The sequence below is a fragment of the Giraffa tippelskirchi genome, chromosome 8, assembly GCF_054371585.1.
Source record: "Giraffa tippelskirchi isolate mGirTip1 chromosome 8, T2T-mGirTip1v1.2.pri, whole genome shotgun sequence".
NCBI classification, from domain to species: Eukaryota; Metazoa; Chordata; class Mammalia; order Artiodactyla; family Giraffidae; genus Giraffa; species Giraffa tippelskirchi.
The window spans coordinates 145,775,725-145,799,122 of NC_137282.1; the positions used below are offsets into that span (position 1 = coordinate 145,775,725).

The 23,398-nt window shown below is 42.2% G+C and overlaps 2 protein-coding genes across 10 annotated transcripts in view; one reads left to right on the forward strand and one right to left on the reverse strand.

The window, feature by feature from the left end:
- Positions 1 to 2,792, reverse strand: part of SCGN (secretagogin, EF-hand calcium binding protein) — a 50,027-nt gene extending 47,235 nt beyond the window's left edge. Inside the window, exon 1 of the mRNA XM_081522132.1 lies at positions 228 to 2,792. Coding sequence (XP_081378258.1) covers positions 228 to 309 — 82 coding nt within the window. The 5' untranslated portion in view covers positions 310 to 2,792. The remainder of the gene's footprint in view (positions 1 to 227) is intronic.
- Positions 1 to 20,558, forward strand: part of SLC17A1 (solute carrier family 17 member 1) — a 215,238-nt gene extending 194,680 nt beyond the window's left edge. For 6 of the 9 annotated variants that reach the window (XR_014062747.1, XR_014062743.1, XR_014062741.1 and 3 more), the window contains 5 exons: positions 9,432 to 9,529; positions 11,007 to 11,172; positions 15,722 to 15,818; positions 18,003 to 18,141; positions 19,879 to 20,558. The gene's annotated coding sequence lies outside the window, so the exon portion shown is untranslated. Of the gene's footprint in view, positions 1 to 9,431; positions 9,530 to 10,247; positions 10,378 to 11,006; positions 11,173 to 15,721; positions 15,819 to 18,002; positions 18,142 to 19,878 lie in introns of all 9 variants that reach the window. The other 3 variants (XR_014062742.1, XR_014062736.1, XR_014062744.1) reach the window with 2 other exon arrangements.
- The last annotated feature ends 2,840 nt before the right edge of the window (positions 20,559 to 23,398 follow it).

Genomic DNA, 23,398 nt, shown 5'->3' on the forward strand with positions numbered 1-23,398 from the left:
ACAGATTGGGAAAGGGTGGTGGGATTCAAGTCCCTCCTCCCACCCTGAGCTTTCACAAGCTATCTGGATGTACAACGGCAGTATACCAAACGTCTGTTAGGTATACAGCATTAGGTATATTGCATTAACCGTGCTGGAAGACAACTTTTCCTGCAGGGAAGATGTACGGGGAAGGGGGAACTCTAGGTCCTTTCAGCAAGACTGTACTGTTGGCTTGTTTTACTCACCCTCCACGTCAAAGCGCTGCCAGACCTGCCAGAAGCCAGCGGCGTCCAAGCTCCCCTGAGTAGGTTCCCGGGCGCTGTCCATGGTACTGACAACGAAGCGCGGGCACCGGCTAGAAAGGAACCCCTGGAGAACTTTGATCAAGACTCCTTTACTGTATCGTCTGACACCCTCGCTTGCTTCTTTCGCTCTCTGATTTGCTTTGAACACCTGTCTGAGGGGTGGGCACGAGGATAGCTGGCAGGGTAGCTGCTGGCGCCTTGGCGACGCTGTGCAGTCCCCAAACCCTTACCGCGGACACCTCTCAGGGAAACCAGCTGCTTGGAACCCGCCCTGTTCTTAGTGCGTTGCCCCGCCCCACATGCTGTCTGTCCTGGGCAGATCCGCCTGGGAGCTCTTGTCTGCTTTAGCGCTATGGGAGAAAGGAGCTGTTTCCGGGTGTCCATGGTTCACTCTCTTTGCCCTTTAACTTGTGTGTCACACTCAGAGAAAGCACCCCCTTAAGTTTCACTACCTTCCAAACGTGTGTCTCAAGCGGTTTTCTAGAGAGAGCCCCCCATTTAAAGAGTTGGTGTTTGGACCTGATGATTTAGAAAAGTAGTGTGGGGGTGAGGTGGAGAGAGGGGTGATAGTGGTGGTGGTGATAGATTACCAGGAAGCAAGGAGACCGTTGAAAGGCAGTTACTGAGCTCTGATTGTATAGGGCATGTAGATTGCAGAGATAAAATGCACTATAAAGACTTGGATCTAAATAAAGATTCTGCAAGGAATTGTGGTCTAAATCAGGATATTAGGATGTTGACTGAAGTTCATACTATGCAATGCTCTTCCAGGAAAAGATTTTCTAGAGGGAGACATGGTGGCCAACTGCAGAGTTCTGGGGTAGAAGTTTAGATGATTGTGTCTGGCTCCTCAGGGCCACACTAAGACCAAAGGACAAAAGCCATTTTAAGGAGCACAGAGCTCTAATGATCAGAATTGTTCAAAACTTGACTGGATGCTTTGTGAAATAGTAAGCTGGGTGACACTGATGGCTTTGGACCATGTGCTTAGAACTTATTGTTAAGAAATCTTTAGAATGAGCCTGGGTAATAAAGTTAGACCGAATATAGCTCTTTATGGCATTCTAACTTTGATATTAACATTCAGTTTTATTTTTTAAAAGCATGTGTGCATAAGCCATCTAAAATAGTATATTTAAAAAAAAAAATACGACACTCCTGATCAGACAGTTCTGGGTTAGGACCCCAGCTCCAACTCTTACTAGCTTTGTGACCTGCAACAAAGGATTTCATCTCTCTAAGCCTCGGTTTTCTCATCTATAAAATGAGGATTTAATAGCTTCAGAAGGTTTCTGTGAGAACCACAGACACTTATTCAGTTCAGCTGCTCAGTTGTGTCCGACTCTTTGTGACCCCTTGGGCTGCAGCACGCCAGGCTTCCCTGTCCATCACCAACTCCCAGAGCTTGCTCCGAGCTTGCCATCGAGTCAGTGATGCCATCCAATCATCTCATCCTAAATCGTCCCCTTCTCCTCCTGCCTTCAATCTTGCCCAGCATCAGGATCTTTTCAAATGAGTCAGCTCTTCTCATCAGGTGGCCAAAGTATTGGAGTTTCAGCTTTAGCCTCAGTCCTTCAGGTGAATATTCAGGACTGATTCCTTTAGGATTGACTGGTTTGCTCTCCTTGCTGTCCAAGGGACTCTCAAGAGTCTTCTCTAGCGCTACAGTTCAAAAGCATCAATTCTTTGGTGCTCAGCTTTCCTTATAGTCCAACTCTCACATCCGTATATGACTACTGGAAAAAACAGCTTTGACTAGACAGACCTTTGTCAGCAAAGTAATGTCCCTGCTTTTTAATATGCTGCCTAGGTTGGTCATAGCTTTTCTTCCAAGGAGCGAGCATCTTTTAATTTCATGGCTACAGTCACCATCTGCAGTGATTTTGGAGCCCAAAATAAAGTCTCTCACTGTTTCCATAGTTTCCCCATCTATTTGCCATGAAGTGATGGGACCATATGCCATGATCTTAGTTTTTTGAATTTTGGATTTTAATCCAACTTTTTCACTGTCCTCTTTCACTTTTATCAAGAGGTTCTTTAGTTCTTTGCTTTCTGCCATAAGGGTGATGTTATCTGCATATCTGAGGTTATTGATATTCTTCCTGGCAATCTTGATTCCAGCTTGTGCTTCATCCAGCCTGCCATTTCACATGATGTACTCTGCATATAAGTTAAATAAACAGGTTGACAATATACAGCCTTGACATGCTCCTTTCCCAATTTGAAACCAGTCTGTTGTTCCATGTCCAGTTCTAACTGTTGCTTCTTGACCTACATACAGATTTCTCAGGAGGCAGGTAAGGTGGTCTGGTATTCACATCTCTTGAAGAATTTTCCAGTTTGTTGTGATCCACACAGTCAAAGACTTTGGGGGTAGTCAATAAAGCAGAAGTAGATGTTTTTCTGGGACTCTCTTGCTTTTTTGATGATCCAGGAAATGTTGGCAATTTGATCTCTAGTTCTTCTGCCTTCTCTAAATCCAGCTTGAACATCTGGAAGTTCACAGTTCACGTACTGTTGCAGCCTGGCTTGCAGAATTTTGAGCACTGGAGAATTTTGAGCATGAGTGCAATTGTGCAGTAGTTTAAATATTCCTTGACATTGTCTTTCTTTGGGATTGGAGTGAAAGCTGATCTTTTCCATTCCTGTGGCCACTTCTGAGTTTTCCAAATTTACTGGCATATTGAATGCAGCACTTTCCCAGCATCACCTTTTAGGATTTGAAATAGCTCAACTGGAAGACACTTACAGAGACACTTATAGTCCATGGAGTTCTCCAGGCCAGAATACTGAAGTGGGTAGCCTTTCCCTTCTCCAGGAGATCTTCCCAACCCAGGGATGGAACCCAGGTCTCCCACATTACAGGTGGATTCTTTACCAGCTGAGCCACAAGGGAAGCCCAGGAATACTGGAGTGGGTAGCCTATCCCTTCTCCTGCAGATCTTCCCAACCCAGGAATTGAACCAGGCTCTCCTGCATTGCATGTGGATTCTTTACCAACTGAGCTATGAGGGAAGCCCTAACAATGCACAATAAATTGTAATTGCTGTGGTCTTACAGAGTACGAGGTAGCTATATATATATATATATTTTTTTTTTTTAATGGCTTAGAAAAAATAAGACATGTCTGAGAAACTGTTACAGCTAAGAGAAGTCTAAGAAGACATGATAATTAAATGTAGCATTATATCCTGGGTAGGATCCTGGAATAGAAAAGACATTAGGCAAAAAATAAGAAAATTTGAATAAATATGAATGTTAGTTAATGATAAATTATGTAGAAGCAAACAGGTCTGACTTTAGGGCCAATTTTGCCTCTTATTAGCTGTGATGTTAGTCAAATTACTCAAAAGAACCTCACTTGTTCACCTGCAGAATGGAGATAATAGTAGGATTTGCTTTGTCATAAAGTTTAAATGAAAAAATACATATGCACCTCTTGGCATGGAAAACAGAGTAAACATTCAGTGTGGGTTAGATACTAAAATGATGAATCTTCCCTGCATACACATTTGGAAGATAGTGATGCAAACTTCAGGATTTTTGAGGAGTGTGGTTTAGGTTAAAGGAGGAAAAAGAATATCATCACTCTTGGGGAAAGTGTTGGATACAAAAATTGAAGAGCAATCCAGGAGGATAGATTAAGGGATTTAGTGTCATATATCTTCATATCATATGTGGTCCTGGGAAACTATTGGATATAGTGTCAAACATCAGTCAGGAAATACAAGAATGGACTCACCAGGTTTGTGACTGATCTTGCTTTCTGGTAGATAGCAAAAAAGGGAAAACAAGGCAAATGTCAGATGTAATAATCAAGGTCTGATATAGTGGATGGTTAAATAAATGATGGTGAATCACAATGATAGGCTTTGCTGCATACACAGAAAACTTGAAGCTCGATGACACACACAAAAAATTCTTAGAACATAGGTTTAAGATTAAAAAGTTACAAAAATGCACATATTTTGTGACCCAAACCTTTAAAATAAGTACGTTTCTACACACAGAAAAAAAATGGAAGAACGTACACTAATGATGTAAATGTTTATCTCTAGATTGAGGAAGAGGGAGAATCATGGGTGATTTTAATTTTGTTATTTATAATTCTACTTTAAAACTTTCTACAGAAGCATGTAATTCAAACAGTTTTTGAAAGTTGTAAAAGTGATAATCTAGAGAATGAAGTACAACCACAAGGTTTGCTGTTCTTGGAACTGAAGAACAAAGGGAACTCAGACCAATTTCCAGGAGCCTGGCATGTGGAGCTCTCTGGGGAGTTGTAATTTCCATTCAGTGACTTATTTTCATTTTCTTTGTATCCAGATGGCAGTCATGGCAGTGATACTTTGCATTCTCTCAAGTAAAGATTTTCTTCTGGGAAAATTCCAAATCTTTGACAGGGAAGAGAGTCATTAGGAAGGTATTTAAAGATACTGGATCAGCAGAAGTCACTTTTAAGACTTGCTTGCTGAAAAGTTCTGCCTGGGACTGGAGTGATGGGAATGGAGGTGAAACAACCAAAGGTGATTTACCTGAATCCCTGACTGTCCAACCAGAGAACTCAGGGTACAAATACAAAACAGTTAGAATTAACTCGAGATATAAATTATGCAACTTATAGATTAATTTAGCCCTTTACACAGAGATTCTGATTTAAATGGTCTGCATCAAGGACTCTGCATTGCTACTTTTTTAAAAAACTCCCCTAGAGATTAGAATTGCTAACTAGCCTTTTGTCTCTAAGTTTCCTGCTGCTTATATTTAGGTCATTTTATTCTTTAGGTATGGCTTCTCTGAAGGACAATCTGGAAAAGGGAAAGACTTCTTAGGAATTAGTTGTGTTTTTTTTGTTTTTTTTTTTTTAATTAATACCTCATTTCTTTAAAACAAAAAAAGCTTGTGTCACTCTGGTAAGTTTTAACAGCTAATGGCTGAAACAAAGGACTGCAATGAGTTGTTTTTCTTTTTTATCCCTGCTGACTTCATTTTCTCTTGCAATCATTTCCTGCTTTTCTCATTAGCATAGCAAATTGATGGTTAGTTGTACAAGAAACGTCAGTGGTTTCTAATTTGAAACAGTTCTTTAACCCTGATGCTTGCATTAAACTTTGAGTTAGAATATCTGCATCTTCATACAAACTCAAAATGAAATTTCTAGTGGGAAATATTAACGATGCTTTCCTTGATATTGTCTCCCAATAGTTATTAAACATTCAAATATGGGAGACATCTCACAGACTGTATAGTAGACCTTAGAATTCAAAGAGATTGCCTTGGTTTGATGCTACACCAGCTCCAAAGGACAAAAAAGTCAACTAGAAGAAATCTGACTGCAAGAAAATGCTGGAAATAAGAATTAATGCTTTCTAAAGATATATACCTTTTATTTTCTTTTTAATGACAGAAATAATACAAACTCAAATAATAAAGATAAGAAAATTAATATTCCCCCATAATTTCACCACCCAGAGATATCTAAGAATAATAAGGTATTAGTGTATATCCTTCCAACCTCTTTTTTAATGTGTACAGAAATCAGACTACACTGCTCTGTAACTTGCTTGTTTCACTATTATGTATGCCTCTCCATGTCATTAAGCTTTCTTGAATAACATTTTAAGGGTGTTGTTGAAATTGATTAGTATCATTTCAGGGGGCCCCTGAAGAGCTCGCATGCCATAGTCCTTTATGTCTCAGTGCAGAGAAGAATTCAGCAAGAGCAAAATAGTAGATAAGAAGTGATTTATTAGACTAGGATGCTTATGAGGCTGACAAGCAGAAGAGAGACACAGTGTTCTGAGAACTTACTGGGCCACAGTTTTATAATCAGAGGAAAAGTTGGAAGGAGGAGAAAAGACCTTTGTTTTTCTTTCCATCATCAGCTCCTCCTCCAGTTTGAGCAGGGGAGTTTTCTTGTCGCTGGGTGGTTAAGCTGGTTCACAGCTGACTGTTTTTTATGTGTTCAGAGAACGTTTAGGGATCATTAAATTGCTGAGCTCACCGGGCAGGATGTGGGACTCATGCCGCCATTGTTTGATTCTTCTGGGGCATGTCCCGTGCTACTGTTGCCTGGATTTGTTGCTAAGCAAGCCTGCTTTCTCGAGTAATCATTAACTTACATGGGTCTCCATTATTTTCTACTTACAATCCCCTAGTGGGATTAACTACTTAATCACCTATTTTCTTTTCATTCTGTCTGTATCTGTATTGCCATAATTTATTTAACTAATGTCCTCTTTTGGGACTTTTAAGTTATCTCTAGGTTATCAAGATCATAGTCAGTGCTGTGACAGCTAAATTCTTGCATGCTTTTGTAATTATTTCTTTAAGATAAAATTTCAAATGCAGAAGTTCTGGGCTGAACAATACATAACATTTTAGCTCTTTAATACAGTGTTATAAAGATCTCCTCCATCTTGATTTTACCAATTTATTCTGCTATAAGTAGTGGAAACGTGTACTCCCCCCCACAAAAAATCTTTAAATGAGATTAATTCTAAAGTAGCAATTAATAGTTATTTTATAATAATTGTTTTAGGTAGTTTAGGATTTATTAAGAGGTGGGCTGTGTGTTCAAGTCTGTGATACTCAAATGGCTCATCAGAACCCCTGGGCTCCCTCCCTGCCCTACCCCCCAACACATAGCTTCAGTCACAGTGTTTGCTAACAGTGACTAAATATTTCTGTATTGCACCATATAATACCACATTTTCTTAATGTGTTATATGTCACTAAATTGTAGGAGACTTTGATGCCCTGTAAAATAGAGTAAAGCCAGCTCTTTAAAATCTCCAAATCTGTTAAAATAAACTATAGACTACAATATTTTCTACTTATTCAGAGTATTATATTGCAAATTAAATAGTAGAAAAACATAGTGCAGCTCTTTAATTTTTTTTCTTTCTCACTTCTTCCCCCTCTAGTTTATATTCCTAAATACTACAGAGGTTTTATATCACTCAATATCATGTCTGATGCATAGTACCTACTGAATCAATGACAGCCATAGCTAAGTCCAGGTGACCACAAAGAGTAGACTTTATATCCCAAATGCTTCTAAATTTCATTCACAAAACATTTCTGTTTTAATAAGCATTTTCCCCTAACTAGATTATATGGATACTTATTAATTTGCAGCTTTCTTTTTAATTTAATCATGTCAAAGCTGTAAATGTCCCTCTAAGTACCGCTTTAGGTTTCAAAATGTCCCTGTAAGTACCGCTTTAGGTTTCTGTCTAATAATACACTTTTTTTCTGATATCCACTGTCGTATCCTTTGACACATGCATTAAAATGTTTCCTAACTTCTAGATACATGTGGTTTTACGTTTTTGTTACAGATTTTTAATCTAATTGCGTTGCAGATGGACAATGTGGTCTATAATGCCCATCTTTTAATATTTGCTGAGGTCTGCTTTATGGTCCTTTGTAAAGTAATTTTCATAAATTATCCAGGTATACTTTTAAAAAAGTAAATTTTTCAATTTTGGGTGTGGTGTTCTATGTATGTTCATTAAATTAAATATAATTATGCTGTTCAGATTCACTTATACTTACTGATATTTTTGCCTCCTTCATTTAAAAATTATGAAGATGGATGTTAAAATCTTCTATTCTGATGATGAATTTGTTCTTTCTATAGTTATTTCCTTTTTTGTTTTGTTTTATGTATTTTGAGAATGTTCCTAGCTGAATATTGATTTATAATTATTATCACTTCTTGGTGAATTGATCCTTTTTATTATGTAATGACTTTTTTCTCTTATTTTTTTGCTTTTTTAAAATCTATTTTATCTAATACTAATATAGGCACATCAGCATTTTGTTGGTAGTATTTGCTTGCAGTAGCTATTTCCTTCCATTTAGTTTCATCACCTTGTGTGTGCTTAATGTATCTATAGAATATTCAGCCATTTTTCATTTATTGTAATTACTGACATATTTGGATTTATTTTATTTTTCCTGCCTTCTGTATGCTTATCTTTCATTCTTATCTACTTTTAAGTTGATAATTTTTTTTTCCCCACTTCATTCACTTTTACCCATTTATTCATGTGGAAGTTATACATTCCTTTTCTTAGTTCTTTTTTATCACTGCTGCTGCTGCTAAGTCGCTTCAGTCGTGTCCGACTCTGTGCGACCCCACGGACGGCAGCTCACCAGGCTCCGCCGTCCCTAGGATTCTCCAGGCAAGAATACTGGAGTGGGTTGCCATGTCCTTCTCCAGTGCATGAAAGGGAAAAGTGAAAGTGAAGTTGCTTAGTCGTGTCTGACTCGTAGCAACCCCATGGACTGTAGCCTACCAGGCTCCTCCATCCATGGGATTTTCTAGGCAAGAGTACTGGAGTGGGGTGCCATTGCCTTCTCCGCTTTTTTATCACAGATATTAATATAACAACATGCATACTTATTAAGATAAAAATTAATAAATTACAGCCCTCCCAAACAACACAAAAGCTTTAGAACATTTTAGAATTCTTCATCCCGTTCCAACTTACATGCCATTCTTATTACATATTTTAAGTGTATCTTTAATCCACAGAATACTATTATTTTTTTCTAGCCAAAATTTGAATAGATTTTCTTATATACTTGTCATTGGTTTTGCTTGTTTAATACTTCTTGTATTTCACAACTTCCATCTGGGATTAATTTTATTCTTCCCAGAGTACATCTTTTAATATCATTTTCTTTGAAGTCTGTTGGTAGCAAACTCACCATTTGTCTGAAAGTGTGGGTCACTCAGCATATATTATCTAAATTATTAAAAACAGGAATCATTAAGAAGTTCTTAATGCCAAGATTCTTTATAAAGAATTCCATTTTTCTCCAAATAAATGCTAAATTAAAAAGTGTGAAACTTTGTCTTTTAAATCTCAGTGCTTACAGTGGTGAAAAGCTTTGATGTAGCTTCTTCTTTCCTTCCTTCTTCCCTCCTTTTTCATTTTTTTCAACTTATAATATTCTCCTACCCAGTGGTATTTTTTTTTTTTTTGACAGTACAGAGTAGAAGCCTGAAACTAAAACACAAATAGAGGAGAAGAGAAATTTTATAAAGTGTGTTTGTCACACATACTTACAAAAGCATGAATAATGATGTATGCATAACAGTCTCTCATCTTTGTTGTCCTTGAATTTCAGAGCTATTATTACAGGATAAAACATTCCTGCAAATCTTTGAAGACTTGAATAAAACCAGCTGGTGGATTAAGATGCCAGAAGGAATAAGTAGTTACCAGGTAATCTGGGCTTTTAATAACTGCTTGATTGCTGCTATTAACAGAGCCCCCACTAGGAAAAAGCGACTGTCAGTATTCTCCGCACAGTTAGGTCCTCTGAATGGCTAACGATGGGAAGGGTTGGACTGAAAGTAACTCTGATGATGACTTCAGATGATCCACCTAAGACTTCCATCACCAGATGGGAAAAGTGATTTTAATAGCATCTAATTCAGTGTTTTCTAGACTTTGCCTAAGCATAGTGTAATTTGGCTTAGGAGTGCTCATTAAATATAAAGATCCCTGGTCCATATCTAGACTTGATGGCTTAAAATCCCTAGAATAAGAGCCTGGAATCTGCATTTTCAAAACTACTCAGGAGAGTCTAATCATCCAGAAAATTTGGAAAACATTGATTGAGAAAAATGAGACCCAGAGAGATGGGATGCGTAAGGTTGCCCAGGATTCCTGACTTGTATCCTTTTCTTTATGTCCGCAGAAGGTTAGGGAGAGGGAAAATAACTGACATATGTCATCTGCCTCCAGTTGCCCAGGCCCAGCACTGGGCCCATGTTGACACTTGGGCAAGTTAAGAGACCAACCAAGAACTATGCAATAAAGCTTCTACATCCTGAAGGATCTCTTTTATAATTACAGTAAACACATGACTCTGGTTTTCAATTCCTTGGGTAAAGGATGATGATCACAGGGTCTCACTAGATTGTTTGTTTTCTTCAAGTGTCTGTCTCATTCCTGCTGAGGGCCCTTGGGCATAAAGTCCTCTCCAACCTGTGATGCCTCTAGATGTACATCACAGTGCCTGCCAAGGCTTATGCTCAGGAAAAATGGGGATATCCATTTAGAGAAAGGTAAGTGGCTTTAGGGGCTTCCCAAGTATCACTAGTGGTAAAGAACCTGCCTGCCAGTGCAGGAGACATAAGAGACGTGGGTTTGATCCTTCGGTCAGGAAGATCCCCTGGATGAGGGCATAGCAACCCACTCAAGTATTCTTGCCTGGGAAATTGTGGGGGGCAACCTGATAAGCAGGACGTGCTTTGGGAAATTGCCTTGTTAACTCAAGGGTTAAGTCCAGGGCAACCTGCAAGCAGGATTGCTTTGGGAGCTGCCTTGTTAACTCAAGGGTCAAGTCCAGACATAGCTCTCTGTCCCGCCATCTCTTATTGTTTACTAGGGAAACTCCTTGCAGCCTTCTGGAGCGCATCTGACGCAGGACAAATGGCTTTTATGACCTGAGTCCTGAGATACAATCATGGGAAAATCATGGGAGCTTGATTAATAGACTTATATTATTTAGGTGATTTCTGGTGCATGTTACTTAGGTGATTTTTGATGATAGTATTGTATAAGAATTTCCTGGTATAAGGGTATAAAATTCTGTGTGTGAAAATAAACAGGTATCACTGGCATTGCAGGTTGCAGTGATCCTCTCGACCCCCGCTGTGTCTCTCTGTGTCTCTGTGTCTGTTTCTTTTCTCAGCCGAGGAATCCCGCGTCCGTGCCTACGTTGACTCATCGGCTGGTCCCGACAGGAAATCTCATGGACAGAGGAGCCTTGTGGTCTAAGTCCATGGGGTTACAAGACACTTGGACATGACTTATTGACTAAAACAACAACAAAGTGGCTTCAGAGCACGGGATTGAGTGTGAGTGTGTATTGTCTTTGTCCAGAACCAGCACTAAGTACACAGCAGGGCCCAAGAAGTTCTTCTAAGGAAAGGAAGTACTCAAGGAGCTCTTCCAAGGAAAGGAAGAATTTTGTCCATATACAGGAAGACTAGCCTTCTAAACTAATGTACCTAATTTAAGCTGGTATCTTCCCATGAATGAATGCATTTGGGGGAAAAATATCAAGAAAACAAACCTATTGTCAGGGAAAGTTTAATATTTTCCTAGAAACCTATCCAAAACTCCATGGGAGAGTCAGACTTAATAAGCCCCTCAAATAAACAAAACAAGGATTCATTTGTTTTTTGTGGAGTATCTGCCTCTAAGTTGAACAGATTATGCTTCATGAGATGATAAGCACTGCTGAGAAGCTTGCCTTTTTAGGAAGCTCAGAGACATGTCAATATTTGCCTGGAGAGATTTCAGTTGTTTTACTGACATCACTTGGACTGATAATTTCCTTGATACAAAGCGAAGCTGGATACCAAATATTTGTATGATAGCTCTAAAAGAAATGGCCGTGTGATCAATGAAAAAAATCTTTATTTCAAGCATAAATTTATTTTGTGTCTAAAACCCTAGCTCCAAGGGGCTTCTCTCCAGATAGACAGGAACAAAAACTTAGATATAAAATACAGTGTGCTTTTAGATGGAAGTCCTGTTTCTAGCTTCCTGCCTTGTTGGTTTTAGGGATTCATTAAGTAATACTTCCCCTTTATCCCCCCAGTTGAAAAGTAAGATGCAGTCAGGCAAGTGAAGATAAAAATACCAGCCTTATTATTGATAAAAGCTAGAATGGAGAATGTGGCTAAGATGTGGGCATAACAGACTTCCTAATATTTTCCAATTTCCAAATGAAAGGTACTTACCTGCTGCAGGAAGAACTGGACAGTCTCAGGCTTCCCCATCATAGGTAGAATCTGCCCTGCTGAGCATATCATGCGGTAGGGAAGCGTACAGAGTGTATCCCTCTTTGGGGAGGCAGAGCTGTAGCCTTAGTATGCTCAGCCCCCGTTATGGACAGAATTGTGAACCACCACCACCCCCAAAAAAAATGTCATATGTTGAAGTTTTAGCCCCTAATGTTACATATTCAGAGATACAACCTTCCAGGAGGTGATTAAGTTTAAATGAGATCATGAGGGTGGGGCCCTAATCCCATATGGTGTCCTTATAAGAAGAGGAAGAGAGACTAGTATACGAAGAGGAAAGAGGAAAGGCCAATGTCAGGGCAGTGAGAAGGCAGCCATATCTACAAGCCAGGAAGAGAGCTCTCACCAGAAACAAACCCTGATGGTTGACTTAGACTTGTAGCCTCCAGAAATGTGAGAAAATGTGTTGTTGAAGTCACCCAGTCTGTGATACTTTGTTATGGCAGCCTGAGTAGACTAATACAGCCTCTTCCCTAAATTCAACAGTTGGTGAAGTCACTAAATTTATCGCTGGGCAGGTGAGAGGAAATACATGTGCTTCTGGAGAGAAATTGGAATTATTTCTTTCTATACCTCTCCTCCTAGGATATAGAAATATATTTTTTCTGGAGTGGAAATCACTTCTCCTCTGTGGACATGTGCAGAGACGGGAGCAAGCATTCCTCCTTCACATGCCCACCTTAGGAATCTCCTTCGGTTTGCCCCCAGTAGGTGCTTTGACCAGCCTCTGATCAAAATTCCAAGGAACAAACTCCCACCCCCTGAGGCAACTGCTCACTCCACATCTGGAGAGCCCTGACTCTGGGAAATTGGCCTGAGTCAAGTCAGCGCCCTGCTCCCTCCACACACAGCCCTGAGCCACTCCCATCAAGCCACACCCAATATACCCAGAAGGACAGTAGAAACCTGCCCTACTTGGCGTATTGCCAGATATTTAAGGGCGGCTGTCTCTTAGCTCCTTACTCTTTTTCTTTTTCTAGATTAAATATACACCAATCTAGGTTATTTACATACAGTCTATATGAATCGAGGTTACATACACAAATCTCAGTTCAGTTCAGTTCAGTCGCTCAGTCGTGTCCGACTGTTTGTGACCCCATGAGTTGCAGCACGCCAGGCCTCTCTGTCCATCACCAGCTCCCAGAGTCTACCCAAACCCATGTTCATCGAGTCGGTGACGCCATCCAACCATCTCATCCTCTGTCGTCCCCTTCTCCTCCCGCCCCCAATCCTACCCAGCATTAGGGTCTTTTCCAATGAGTCAACCCTTCGCATGAGGTGGCCAAAGTATTGGAGTTTCAGCTTCAAAATCAGACCTTCCAATGAACACCCAGGATTGATCTCTTTTAGGATGGATTGATTGGATCTCCTTGCAGTCCAAGGGACTCTCAAGAGTCTTCTCCAACACCACAGTTCAAAAGCATCAATTCTGTGGTGCTCAGCTTTCTTCACCGTCCAACTCTCACATCCATACATGACCACTGGAAAAACCATAGCCTTGACTAGATGGACTTTTGTTGGCAAAGTAATGTCTCTGCTTTTAAATATGCTATCTAGGTTGGCCATAACCTTCCTTCCAAGGAGTAAGCGTCTTTAAATTTCATGGCTGTAGTCACCATCAGCAGTGATTCTGGAGCCCAAGAAAGTAAAGTCTGACACTGTTTCCACTGTTTCCCCATCTATTTCCCATGGAGTGATGGGACCAGATGCCATGATCTTAGTTTTCTGAACATTGAGCTTTAAGCCAACTTTTTCACTCTCCTCCTTCACCTTCATCAAGAGGCTCTTTAGTTCTTCTTCACTCTCTGCCATAAGGGTGGTGTCATCCGCATATCTGAGGTTATTGATATTTCTCCCGGCAATCTTGATTCCAGCTTGTGTTTCTTCCAGCCCAGCATTTCTCATGATGTACTCTGCATATAAGTTAAATAAGCAGGGTGACAATATACAGCCTTGACGTACTCCTTTTCCTATTTGGAAGCAGTCTGTTGTTCCATGTCCAGTTCTGACTGTTGCTTCCTGACCTGCATACAGGTTTCTCAAGAGACAGGTCAGATGGTCTGGTATTCCCATCTCTTTCAGAATTTTCCACAGTTTATTGTGATCCACACAGTCAAAGGCTTTGGCATAGTCAATAAAGCAGAAATAGATGTTTTTCTGGAACTCTCTTGCTTTTTCGATGATTCAGCGGATATTGGCAATTTGATCTCTGGTTCCTCTGCCTTTTCTAAAACCATCTTGAACACATGGAAGTTCACGGTTCACGTATTGCTGAATCTAGGTTATATATATACAAATATATACAAATCTAGGTTATATACACAAATTTAAACAAATCTAGGTTATATACACACAAATTTAAGTTAAATACACACCAAAAAAACAGGACCAAGTGGTCCCCAGGCCACTCTGCTGAGTTTCTGGTGCTCAGGACTCTCCCAGGGACTTGGGCTCATTTCTCCAGCTGTCTGACTGGACAAGATCTTTCCACCACTCAATCATTACACCACCATCGAGACCAGAATCAGGTGCCCCTGCAGCCATGGATGGACTGGCTTGTTTCCCTCCATGCTGTGAACTTAGGGCCAGACATTGGTGCCTGACTAAGGGCTCATGGACCCGATAGCCAGGCTTCTTAGGGAAGTAGATATTTTCTCTGTTGCTCACCTCTTAGTGAAAGTTCTGCCATATTATTATTAACAGTTTTTAGAGAATTTGTAGTTGGTTATAACCCCTGATCTCTAACTGGGGGTGATTTAATTCTTTTTCAAGAGTGATCTGGGTTCACAGAGCTTTGAAAAATGGCCGACTTATTCCTGTGCTGGTGGTTTAATTGCTAAGTCATGTCCAACTCTTGCAATCCCATGGACTATTGTCTGCCAGGTTCCTCTGTCCATGGGATTTTCCAGGCAGGAATACTGGAATGGTTTGCCATTTCCTTCTCCAGGGTATCTTCCCTACCCAGGGATTGAACCAGGGTTTCCTGCATTGCAGGCAGATTCTTTACCGACTGAGTTACAGGGAAGCTCCTAGCTTGTGCATAAGGAAAATTTGTTCTATTGAGTGCCCTCAAGGCCCTAGGAACTCACCTTTGTTCAAGAAGACAATTTGGCTCAATTCTTTAAATATTTGTTGCCTGCCCAGTGAATGCCTAGTACTGAGCAAGATTAGCAGGGCAGTCCAGGACAGTGGCTGGCAGCAGATAATCGGTACCAAACTGAAAACAGACGACTTTAAGGTTTGTGGCCCAGGAGTTTGGGTCTCAAGGAGGAGTAACCAAGAGAAGCAGATAATGGTGTATGTGATTTACACATTGGTGAATTCTCTGCAAAAGTATTAATTCTTTTAACTTAGTAGAATGTTTAGTCATTATTTTTTGCCTACAAACAGCATGTAATATAAGTGAAGTTTCAAATACTAAAGCACAAAATCCAAGTTAATTACTTAAAATGATAAACCTTTCTGAAACAAAACAGCGGTCATTTAAACTTTTTTTTTTAATGGGATGACTTAGAGCTCATTTTCAACTCTGTTGCTTATTGCCAGGTATTTCCTTACTCAGCATTGCGTATGTCATGCTCTGTGTTCCATCTAGGGCTCCCTTCCAGGGTGACATTCTTTTCAGCTTCCGTCCGGCCAAAGTTTGCCTGGTATCCACCTCGGAGCTCACCCAAAGAAACTCGACACTGGAGGTAGGTCTCATCTTTTCATCTGATCTGTGACTTCTCCATGGTGGTATTTTTAGTTCTCTGTTGTTAGGTAACATACCATTTCAAAACTTATAGCATCAGTCATTTGCTATTCTGCTATCTGGCCTTAGGTTTGTCAAAAGAGGCTTATTGCTTCTCTGGGTGAGATCACCCTAATTGGACCAGAAAAGTCCAAAGAACGGCCCCCCTCGCGTGGTTGGTGGTTGGTATTGCCTTCAGCCAGGAGCTCAGCTGGGGCTGTCTGCAGAGATGCCTCAGTTCTCCTCTACATGGCTCACTTGGGCTTCTCCTAGCATGGTACCTGGGTTCCAAAATGGATCATCCTAAGAGAAAACTACAGCAGCTACAAATCCCTAAAGGTCCAGCTTCAGGAGTTATGTAACATCACTGTTGCCATATGCTATCTGTCAAAACAGGGTGCAAGGTTGGCCCAGACTACACCTTTCAAAGGGAGGCATTGTAAAAATTTGCAGCCGCCTTTATCCTCTACAACAGTCTTTTCTGTTTGTTTTTAAAGATTTTATTTATTTATTTATTGGCTGCACAGGGTCTTTGCTGCTGCGCATGGGTTTTCTCTAGTTGCAGCAAGCAGAGGCTACTCTTCATTGCGGTGCACAGGCTTCTCATTGCTGTGGCTTCTCTTGTTGTGGAACACAGGCTTTAGGGTGTACAAGTTTCAGGAGTTGTAGCCCATGGGCTCAGTAGGTGCGATTCGTAAAGTGCTGGCTCAGTAGTTGTGGCACTGGGACTTAGCTGCTCCCTGGCATGTGGGATCTTCCCAGAGCAGGGATCAAACCCAGGAGTTGTAGCCCATGGGCTCAGTAGGTGCGATTCGTAAAGTGCTGGCTCAGTAGTTGTGGCACTGGGACTTAGCTGCTCCCTGGCATGTGGGATCTTCCCAGAGCAGGGATCAAACCCATGTCCCCTACATTCGCAGACAGATTCTTAACCACTGGACCACCAGGGAAGCCCTACAATGATTTTTCTGACTTTGAAAAAATGCCTGTTCTTTAAATTCCTATTTTTGTCTTGTGGATTCTTTTTTTAATATGTGCAAATTTTTGACATCCTTATTTTAAGTCCTCTTCAGATTGCTTATAGTCACTGGTGGTGAGTTTCCTTGTTGCTTTATAATTTTTGCCTGTGAGGGCATCTTGACAGGAGTCCCATGCAAGCCCCTTAGTGTATGGAGACAGTCTTACATGCTGGATAACCCGCCAGTTCAACAAGGAAGTGTTTTTCTTATACACATACATGGAAAGGTAGACCCCTTTCTGGTTCCTGGGTTTTGGGTGTTAGGTGTGGTTAATATAAGAGGGCATGCTTCCCACATCAGCTCAGTTCATTATCTTAGTCTGAAGTTCTCGTGATGATCTCTCCCCCAAAACAACAAAATCTCTATTTTACAATCTGGCTTCTGCCAGCCATTTGCAGCTTCTTTTCAGATTTAAAATCATACCTGAAAACTTTAGCAATTCATTTAAAAAGTCAACAGTGATTTCTTCTTTAGGATGAGAAAACCAGTAACACTATTCAGTTAAATAAATAGCGACGTAGCCAGTGTCTGTGATATAAGTGGCAAACAATTTTCTCAATCTGCCACTTTTTTTTTAACTTTTTCTTATGGTCATTTTTGACATAGATTTTTTTAATGCCAGTAAGAATTGGAATTATTAGATTTTTCTCTTTTGTCTTCTGGTTTGGCTTCATTTGGAAATGAAGGTTTTGGCTCAGATGGTAAAGAATTTGCCTGCAATACAGGAGACCCAGGCTCAATCTCTGGGTCAGGAAGATCCCCTGGAGAAGGGAATGGCTGCCCACTCCAGTATTCTTGCCTGGAGCATCCCATGGACAGAGGAGCCTGATGGGCTACAGTCGATGGGGTTGCGAAGTCAGACATGACTGAGCAACTAACACTTTCATGAGCTATTTGATCACCTTCCCATTTATCAACTCGACGTAATTTTGTGATTTTCTTACTTCTTCAAAGTAATATGGTTGTTTCTATTACACGACATATGATTATTAGCATGACTGATGCCATCTTGGGCCTGTGCAGTTCCTCCTGTCCTTCTGCTGAACCTACCATAGACTGTACTGTGCGATAAATCAATTTTCTGTTGCCAAGGGCTTTGTAGCTAATAGATATTGTTTAATAATCATCAGGACCAGGTGGCCTCTATGCTCTGCTAGTCCACAGTGATGAAGACCTTCATGGATGTGTTCCTGGCCTCCACAAGACTGTTTACCGCTTGATAAACCTGGACTTTGGGAACGCACTTTCTGTTTCCAAGCAACTGTAAAGGTATCCCACTGATTCTCAAGGGAGTCAGCAATGGTTTCAGAGAGCTTAATTGGTCCATACTTACTGTAGTCACATGCTAGCCCCTATAGCTGACTTAGGACTCATTTTGTTGAAAGAAACAACCACAGTTAAACTAGTTTAGGTAAAAAAGGTTTATTTTAGGATATGTAAGGCTATCACAGGGAGGGAGTATGTATCTCAAGCAGGACCCATGTGTCTCATGGATACTGGAAGGTTGTCAGGCCCTATCTGCCCTTTGTCCTCTGAGATGCTTACCCCTTACCTGCTCTCTTGCACAGTCTCTCTCTTTTCCTGCCTCCCTACAAGTCTCTGAACACAGTTGCCTCTGTTTTGAATGCATATGACTCTCCCACCCCCAAATGGTGGTCACAGCATCCATGTCTGTGTGACCTTCTCTTGCAGGAAGTGGAAAATTTTGTAAAGGACAGACTGTAAATAGTTTAGACTTTCTGGATCCGTAGATCACTGTCAACAACCATAGACAGTCACAGTTAACATATAAACTAGTGGGTGTTGCCAGATATGGCTAATGGGCAATAGTTTGCCAACTCCTGAACTAATTTTTTTTCATTTTCCCAAACTGTTGGCAAGAGAACCTGTTGGGTTTTCTGTGGGTCAGATCTTCACTCCTGATTCGCTCCTGATTCAGTCATTTAGGGAAGAAGGTCTAGAGTTGCCCTTTGGGTTGGGAAGACTGATTTTTCTAGCAGAGCAGCTCAGCTTTGTTATCTGTGAATTGGGGTAGAAAGAGTTTGCATTGTCTCACTTCAGACTTCAGTATGATTATGGACAAGGGAAATTTCCTAAATGCTGGAGTATGCTGGGTCCACATTAAGCTGTATAGGAAACAGAAGCAGTTCCCATTCTAAAATGCCTGGATTCCCATGATAGTGACCCAAACCCTTTCCTGGTTAGAGCTTCTGATTGTACAGCATAAGGAATGATGTCTCTGTTGTAGCAATGACGGGGTTTTGTTTTGTTTTGACTGAGTTGTTTTCACATGTCATATCACCTGATGTAACCTAAAAACAAACCATTAGACGTTCCCTGCTGCTGCTGCTGCTAAGTCGCTTCAGTCGTGTCCGACTCTGGGCGACCCCATAGACGGTAGCCCACCAGGCTCCCCCGTCCCTGGGATTCTCCAGGCAAGAGTACTGGAGTGGGTTGCCATTTCCTTCTCCAGATGTTCCCTAGGATTGGCCAAAAAGTTCGTTTGGGTTCACAAACTTTTTGGACAATGCAGTGCTTTAATAAAATAGCTGTGCCCTGGTCCATCCTATTTCACCCTTAAGCCAGTGTTGGGATGGAATAAATTGAGGCTCAGGAGTGGAGTGTGGGCATCTGGTGGTTGCCCACCAGATTTTGCATCTGGATTTAAAAAAAAAAAAAAGAGCATTTTTACTTATTGACACATCGAAAGGTCCTTTCTGTACATTGCTTCACTTTTTACAACTTCTTATTCAATTTTTGCAACTACCCTAATGGATGGGTAATCAGTACCCTTAATTTCCAGGTGAGGAAACTCATCTGTGAATTTAGATCCAGTAGCACTTAGGTGGAATGGCTGGGGGTGGGGGGGAACCACCCATGTTGCTTTCCTTCTCACCTCTCCTTACATTTGTAGGACAAGCGTAGTTTCTATCACATCTCTGCCCTCAAATTCTTCATGTGTCCCTGATCCCTACGGCCCCTCCTTTCTTTACACCCTGTTTTCAGGACTCTGCACCACCTCATCCATGACGGCCACCTCATCAGCAAGAAGAGCCAATACAGTAGCTCCATCACGCAAGGACTGGCCACGCTGCACTGCCACCTCCCAGAGCCCAGGACCTGGACTATGCTGAGAGCAGGTGGCAGAGCTGATGGGCACACAGAGCGTCTCGATGCCCAGTTTACTTTGGACACTTTCCACATGTGGAAGAAAAGCCAAGTCTCTTCTTGCAGCCCCACAGACTAGCCAGCAGTGGTCCCTGTGCCCACATGGTGCTGCCCTTCTGCCCTGCTGGCTTCCCTGCTCACTCATCGTCCTGGGCTGTGTGTCTGAAAAGTCAGGGGGAGAGACTACCTGCACCGTGGTTTTTTTTTAAGAAACTTTATACATTTGCAACCTTTTCTCCAGGTCTTCATAAAAAGCGCTTTATAAAACAACCTAAGCTGAACAGCTTTGGTGCCCCCCCACCCCCAGCTGTCTGGACCTAATCACAAAGAGGGGTGAGGCTGAGCCTTGCAGAGTGGAGGTGGGGAAGAAATCAAAGGCTGGCTGCTCTGATTGCTGCCCACATGCATCAGATGGGCCAGCCGCTTCCTTGACTTTCCTGGTGAGAGAGTGTTAAGCTAATTAATGCTCCTTCTCTACAGGTGACTGGCATTAAAGCTGTGTAAGTGCTTTTACCAGACTGGCTGCTCCGGGCTCCTGGGGCTCCTGATTGTAGTGAAATAACCCCTTTTCTGGAGTGGGGCCTTGCTCCCTCCGCCTCTCCACAGGGTGATCTCACCTCAGAGGGAATGCTGGTGGATCCTCGGCTCTGTCAGTTAATTCCAGGCAATAAGGGGTTTTTTTTTGGGGGGGGTAGGGCGGGGGGCAACAGATAGGATGCCCTATTCACATCAGCATAGGGGGGCAAATCTTGGGACTTATGCAGCCATGAAGTTTCCCAGCACTTCAGTACTTCATCCCCTGCCTTCTAGAACTCCAGACTGGAAATCAGATGGGCTCTTGCCCTTGGTAGATAGCTTAGTGCTTAGAAGTGATTTTAGCATTAGAATGGATCACAAGCTGTGAGTCCTTCAGTAGGTTACTCAGCTTCTTTAAGTCTTAAATTCTTTATTTTTATATCGGGGTGATCATGCTGTGTACTTTACAGAGTTGTTCCACCTGCTGATGCTGGAGACCTGGGTTTGATCCCTGGGTCAAGAAGATGCCCTGGAAGAGGAAATGGCAACCCACTCCAGGATCCTTGCCTGAAAAATCTCATGGACAGAGAAGCCTCGTGGGCTACAGTCCATAGGGTCGCAAAAGAGTCGGACACAGCTGAGCAACTAAACAAACAATAACAAGGCATGTAAAATGCCTGGCATGTTGCCAGACTCACTTCATGTTTACATTTCTTATCATCTTCTCCATCTTTCTGAGGGAATTTCAGAAGGTCCCTAACTATTCTCTTTCTCAGTTTCTTCACCTACAAATTGTGAATTATTCTGTATTTGGAAACTTGTTTTTTTTGTGCAGGAACTTTTGAGAACTAAGACCATCATATTGGCATATGGCATAGAGGGTAGTAAGAAAACTGAGGTAGGGAAGCCCGTGGGAAGAGGAAGTTATTGTGGATAAGGTGGTGCGGGTGTGGGGGGGAGATGAAATGAATAGAAATGAAACAGCAAACTCATGATAAAGGGATTAACGCTCCTCAATCAATGCCAACAACTTTGAAAGGTTCCCAAGAGGCTTAAGCTCTCTGGGGCGCTCCGCGTTGGGCGGCTCTGGAAATGGAGGACCAGGTGTGGTTTCCAAGGAGAGAGGAGGTTCATAGCCTGGTGTTTGGCACACAGCAGATGCCCTGTAAGTATTTATTTGTTAATGGTTAATGAAGAGGTCACAGCCCAGTTCTTCAAGGTGGAAAAGAGAGATGGCAGTGGCACCGGAGAGAAGCTGAGAGAGAACTTCTAGATGTTTCTAGAACCCAAGTTATGCAGTCTCTGCTATTGGAAGGTGGCGCTGCTCTCCTAGAGGGACTGCAGGGGCCAGGAGTATCCTCCCTCAGGCCAGGAAATGCCAAGAGGCTGAGTGAGAAGAGCAGGTCCTCCAGTCTCTCAGCCCTCCTGGAAAAAAGATAGAATGCTAGTGTTGGCAGGGGAGGGAACCCGGGCTTACAGTCCCGGAGGTTTTAGAGGCTCTCTGTGGTCTACCCCATGAAGATTGATGTGAACTGTAATATGTTCTGTTAAACAAGCTCAACGTAACTACGTGAAGTACTTTAAATTCATCTCGTTCAAAGTTGTCACTGATTGGGTTCACCAGAAAGCTGACCCCAGGATGGAGACGTGTGTAGGACGGTTATTGGGAAGTGTTCTTGGACGGTTATTGGGAAGTGTTCTTGGGATCAAAGGAGGGAAGGCACCAGGCTGGGGCAGAGGGAGACACAGAGCGGTGATGCTGTCTCAGTGAAGACCTCAGCCCACACTGTGGAGGGGTCTGAAGGTGCGGTCACTTTTCACAGCTGTTCTGCGCTGGAAAGCCTGGGCCTTCCTGCTCCTGCCCTGATCAGCCACCAGATGAGCCACCAGGGAAGGGGTGTGACCTTGGGCAAGTCAGCTCCCTTCAGTTGAGACAAGCCCCCAAGGAGCTGGCTGCTGAAGTAATAAAGCTGTTACTTCTAAAAGGAGATCTGGGTGGTGCCTCCTAGCACTCACCACAATGGGGGAGCATAAATTAATAGAAAAAAATAGGGTAAGAAGAAAAAAAATCTCTCTTCCCTTCACTGCCTATTCCCCTGCCATACAGAGCACTTCTATGAGACATGGCGTCATTCATTAACTTCCTTGTTTATTTTCTGTCTTTTCTTCTAGATTGTTAGCTCCATGAGCCAAAAGATGGGAGCTGTTTTACCAGATAAGCACCCAGACCCTCTTGCATGATAAGTGCTCAGCAAAATATTGAACAAAAAACCAAATGAGAAGCCATCACTGGTGGCAAGAAGCCGGTCAAGGGCTGCAGATGTTCTCAGGAGTCAGGAAACAGAGGAGAGAATATGCTCTGAAGCCAGATTCCATGGGACCAGTGACCTGGGCAATCAGTGAGACAGATTGGGTGGTGGAAATGCAACGTCTGACGCTGTCATTGGGGATGTGCCATCCCTCCAGTCTCTGGGTGCCTTGCGCAGTTCCTCATCCAAGCTGGGCCTCCCTGGGAATGGGAGTGCGACAGGAAGGTACATTTCATTCTTCTTAATCCACGATGATTCTTGCTGTATGTAGTAACACTGGCCGCTGCCTTGTCTACCCTCAAGGGGGCCACTTACGTGCTAGTGGTCACCTGTCTCTGCTCCCCACAGCCTGAATACTTGGAATTTCAAAAGCAAGATGCCGGTGTGAAATTTGCAAAACGCTCACATGGTGCACGGGTTCTTGCTGCTTTACGTGCGTCAGTCACGGTCACTAGAGCTCCTTGTGCCTCACTGCTGGTGCCAGGAGTCTGGGATCTGCCGACCTCCCCTCGTTCACCTCCGGGTCTTGCTGT